The sequence below is a fragment of the Anneissia japonica genome, unplaced genomic scaffold, assembly GCF_011630105.1.
Source record: "Anneissia japonica isolate Jap-2015-1 unplaced genomic scaffold, ASM1163010v1 scaffold410_len604442_cov124, whole genome shotgun sequence".
In the NCBI taxonomy this organism is placed as follows: Eukaryota; Metazoa; Echinodermata; class Crinoidea; order Comatulida; family Comatulidae; genus Anneissia; species Anneissia japonica.
The window spans coordinates 261,612-266,987 of record NW_022741567.1 but is presented as its reverse complement, the minus strand read 5'-3'; the positions used below and the strand labels follow the sequence as shown (position 1 = coordinate 266,987).

The following is a 5,376-nucleotide window of genomic DNA, read 5'->3' as shown; positions in this document are numbered from 1 at the left end:
TGAAATTGGATATAAAGTAGTGAAATCATTAAAAAAATCTATAAATAGTTACATGAAATTCGACTGCTAAAAAGATTAAATGAAATTAAACTATTATACAATATTATACACAGGAACGCACATACGTTAGACACAGAACGCGCATCGCGTATGACACAAAATGGCTTCTAAATTCTCAATGTCGCAACTCTTTCTATCTATGGCTCTGATATATATATATAATAAAGGCGCCGCTCGCGATTTTTTTTCCGTACGAAACATTTGCATGAAACTTCACTCGGGCCATCTCGGATTGACTCGACTCGAATTCGATACGAGGAACAAGAGCAGACACTTCGCAATGTCGTGACGCTCGAGTTTTACTTTTATTGCTCTTTCTATGTTTACCTACGGTAGGCCTATGAAGTCTTACGGATTTATAGGATGTACGTGTTTAACTAACTGTGACCTTCTTGTATGTTATTAAATGTTAGTATAATATCTACAACAACAACAGCTAGTACCCACCTTTATAATAGATAGGACGTACACCAAAGGCTGACAGAAAGAAGATAAACTACAGGCCTAAAGCAGGTTGAGTTAAGTCCTACCTACCAGGCCCTCCCTAAACTAGGCCTAGGTCCCTAGGCTAGGGTCCTAGGCTGACACCAACAGTCACGCTTCACATGACGTTGATTGAAATTTTGAAAAAAAGGGGAAAAAATTGAAGTATGAAATAAAAAATAGAGTGCATAAGAGAAATATTATTAAATAATACCGTAATAAATAAAATCATTCCGGCGTTATTGAACTTGGCCAAACTATCCTTGTAATGTAATTAATGTTAAATAATAATAATAATAATAATAATAATAATAATAATAATAATATGTTAAATAATAATAATAATAATAATAATAATAATAATAATAATAATATAATCATTTCAGCATTATTACCTTGGCCTAAGCCTTGTAATCAATAACCTATTTACTAGGCCTATAATTAATAACTAGCCCAAGGGAATATCTTTTGTGCTATTGATCCCCTTAAACATCATTTTTTTTTAATGTTCTCTAATTTCTGCATTGTCTAAGTTCCTAAGGTAGGTTTTAATAACATAATCATTAATAATAATAATAATAATAAATAATAATCATTTCGGCATTAATTAACTTGATCTAGCCTTGTAATCAAGAACCCGCAGATACTATTTACCATATAACTAGGCTTAGGCCTCATTTATACATTCATTGGTGCTCTGCCATTTTGGCAGGTCTTTGGCATCCAGTATTTAGAGTTGCCTATTCTCAGCTCTTCTCTTAATTTGAAAATAACTGTCACCCTGTTTCATTTGATAAAGCAACGCGCTATTCCTTCCTCTTTGTACTTTCCCCTGAAAGCGTATATTTTTAGTAGTTAGTAGGCCTAGGTAAATATGCAAAACCCAGATCTAACTAAAAAAAATAAATAAATAAAATTGTCACAGTATTTAACTCAAGTTCAAATAACACTTTCCATTACTCGTGCAGCTCAATCAAATATTATATGTCATTTTAAATGACCCATTAGTATTAGCATGGTAACATATTTTTTTAAAATCAGACAGCGACGTTCTCTCAGAAGTTGTTTTACATTTTGTAGACGTTTATCTGTTGATGACCTTTTGACCTCCTGAATTCTGCAATATGAGATATTCGGCCCGAGTCGGTTCAGTCGTGACGGCCCGAGTGGAGTTTCATGTAAATGTTTCGTACGGAAAAAAAAAATCGCGCGCCACTCAGGGTGGTTCGCTTGATTTCTGTAGTTTCTCCACTTAGTCAAATGGTCAAATTTTACCCCGCTCGCTGGAGGGCGGATGTTCCATCAATTTTAATGCAAATACGAGGAACAATTCATTCTTCTGTTATTTAAGTTCTTTGATGTAATCAAATCCGTTTAATTTAATGGGTTTTTTCCCTTCATTTTTTGCCTATTTATGATCTTTAGGCCTTTTTAAAAATATTTCTCAACATCTTGATTTTACTGTTAGACTGTTTGATTTTAAAGAAATAAATGTTTATTGGCTGTGGATATTGTTACAACCTTACATAAATCTGGCTTTACCATAACCTTTTTAAACTTCAATCTTTCAGTTCAAATGGACTGCAGCACGTCGATGGAAGAATATCCATATAATGGTGTTTATTTATCTTGAATAGGCCTAGGCCCTAGAGTTCCACTCCACCCCTTAGGAAATTAGTAGACCTACGTTAGGCATAGTAAGTAGGCCTATGCCCTATGGTATTCTAAAAATTGTTCGAGTTTTTAAGTTTTATTTTGACCCAAAAAACGTAGATAACAGTTTACCTGTAACTTTTTTTTTTCTGACTGAAGCCTTTGGTAGTATAATAATGGTCTGATAATTGATGAAACGTTACAGGTAAAATTGTTATCTAGGCCTAGGCCTAGCCTACGTTTTTTTGGTTCCTCATGAATGTAAAAAACTCGAAAATTTTTAACTTTGAACCAGATGAATTTATTTAACATTATGCTACAAATGAGAGTATATCTAACACTTACAAAAATGAAATTTGAAAAGGTGGGACTGAATGGGTTAAGTCTTACCTCCCAGGGCACAGCATGCAAACAGAAATAGTATTCCATATGGTGTCGGATGGGGATGGTGGAGAGTGTGTGGATGACCGTCGCCTGTAAAATGATCTGACAGATTTGAAGCGTTTCCACAGTACAAATCCCCATGATCGTGATCGTCATCACCCATTCTTTCTTCGTTTACCCCTTACAGTAACTGAAGTGTCATGTTGTTTTCATGTGAGGGAAAAATTGTAGTCTAACGAGTACCCTATCCATCTTACTTTGCATTCTTTTTTTAACGTATAAGTTTTTCGTTCTCAGATGTCTAGAGCGCGTACTATATTATTCGAAACAAAGCTTCGTTTCCAAGTGACTGCGTGTTGAATGTTCTATACACAGGGACGGCCGTAACACGCGCGCAAAATGTGAAGACGCGATAGCGGTAAAGTACAAATTTTGTATCTTGAAATTAAACGTTTATATAATTTCAATTTTTTTTATTATATATAGTATATAATTTTTTTTTTATTTGTATATAGTATATAATTTTTTTTTCAAGATTTGGTTGAGTGGGTTCATTCTTATCACTTACTAACGAGTTTTATGTGGTTGATGCCACTTAATGTGTTTCTCCACACTAAAATTCGTTAGTCTATCCTTACATTAGTACTGTGTCTTAATATTATTATGTTATCAATTAGCGTTTATGATATTAATATCGTTTTCAAAAAATTATTTCAATTAAATTAAGTGGCGAGTTCTTATCGTTTTAATTAGTTTACTTTCGAAGCGTGGATTCTGTTATCAATTAGCGTTTATATTACACTATAGAATTTTATCGTTGTTAACCAATTATTTCAATTCAATTAGTAGCAAGTACTTATAGTTTTAATTAGTTTACTTTGGAGGTCTGTTGGTAGTACAGTGATAACTATAGTATGCCTTTAAAATTGAATTTAGCTAATTTAATGCCCTCTCATAATATGCAAAATTTAAAATCGTAACTTTATGACATTATTACAGTGTACAATCTACAATTTCCTCTGTCACCACCCTCTTACAGGTACCTTAAATTATATCATAAACCTATGACTTGCTTGCTAGACGACAGAATTCTTTCCATGCTGTCACAAATGTTATGACTTTAGTGCACCCGTTACCGTCCTCTCTCATCACATTATCTATAGGTCGTTAACTTTATGGCATTAACTGTGTACAACCTAACGTACAAGTCCACCAGCTAGTGCCCCCCTCACAGTTACCTTAAACCTAGAAGTCATAATATACTTAATGACTTTATCAAAGTAAAATTTATAAGTCAACCCGTGTTTAATATGATTGTAATTAATTAGCGTTAAATGGTATTACTGTATCCTATAACATAATATCACTGTAGTAACCAATTTCAATGGTGGCAAGTGCTTATTTTCGTTTAAATTGGCTTTGAGACGTGTAGGTAGTATTGAGTAGGGCTAAATGGCTGTGTGATAGGTCTTCTCCAGTGGCGGATTGTTGGGGAGGTGGGGTGGTTTTGGGAGGGGGAGTCCCTTCCATTGAATTTTTCTTTGGAATTAGTAGACGACTAGACGCTTTTAGATGACATCTTACAAGAATTAAGTTAATCTTAAAATATAAAGTGTATGTTTCCCGAATAGCACGTAACATGCAGCTAGGCCTATACACGAGAAGCAAACACAGAATACAAGTGTTTTACGGTAATCGAGTGGGGGGTGGCTAGCCATCCTTTTCACCCCCTTTAGATCCGCTACTGTTCTCTATGCCTCAATGGGTTGTCTCATTGTTGTGATACGTGTAGAAGTCAATTGTTAGGTGAAGGCAGGTGATCTGTTAGTTCAATCATAGCTGAGTTCAATTGCGTTGCCGGAAGAGAGAGACTCGCGTGCCAGTTTCGCGAGATTTGCTTGTAGATTCGAAAAGCATATTCCTCACGGTTTGCAGGAATTAAAGAGCTATAATGAATGGACATTAACTGGAATCATGCCAAAGCAGTTCTATATATGTCCTAAAGCAAATGTTATTGTCTAGGCCAGAGATATTGTAATAACATTTCATTTTTTTCTAGGCCCTAGCATAAGCCAACCCTCTCTCTTGCTTCCCGATCAGTCTCGCATACCTTGCAGTGTGTTATTTGGCCCGCAATAAGTTTTCTCGGCGAACGCACACGCCGCACGTATGAAAGTATAGAGCCCTGGTTTTTAATAGGCGGCCGCGGGGCCGGCCATTTAGTCTGACCCACGCGAAAAAAATTATATATATTTTTTTAATAATTAAATAAAAAATAGTAATAATTTGATGAATATTTTTTAAATAAAGTGAAGACAAAAACGGAAACTCTGAGCCATGTTCCTCGGGTAGGGATTGAAGGCGGTGAGCGCGTTATAACAATGCATAGCGCAAGATAAATTTATTGCTAGATACTGTTTTTCTCTGGTCCTATACGTGCTGTAATTAGCGGTAAGCGTTGATAACTCAGTATCCAATGACGACGATAAAATTTTGGTGCATGGACGTTGCTATTAATGCAAGGCCTGTGTTGAAGACATTTGCCATCACTGTCTTAAACATCATGGTAACATACACATGTCAAAATGGCTTTTCAAATATGAATTTTTAATATATATATATATATATGTATGTATATATATATATATATATATATATATATATTTGTTTTATTGTTTTTTACTACACACACATAAAATATAAATTAATCAACGATAAATATTACAATTGAAATTACAAAAAAAAAAAAATGTGTGCGGTAGGAGGTAAAAATAAGTTTGTAAACAAACTTTAATA

General features: G+C 34.4%; 1 protein-coding gene across 1 annotated transcript in view; it reads right to left on the bottom strand.

Moving 5' to 3' along the window:
* Positions 1-2,743, bottom strand: part of LOC117118786 (sodium/hydrogen exchanger 10-like) — a 36,157-nt gene extending 33,414 nt beyond the window's left edge. The window contains exon 1 of the mRNA XM_033263486.1: positions 2,587-2,743. Coding sequence (XP_033119377.1) covers positions 2,587-2,743 — 157 coding nt within the window. The remainder of the gene's footprint in view (positions 1-2,586) is intronic.
* Positions 2,744-5,376: the final 2,633 nt, after the last annotated feature.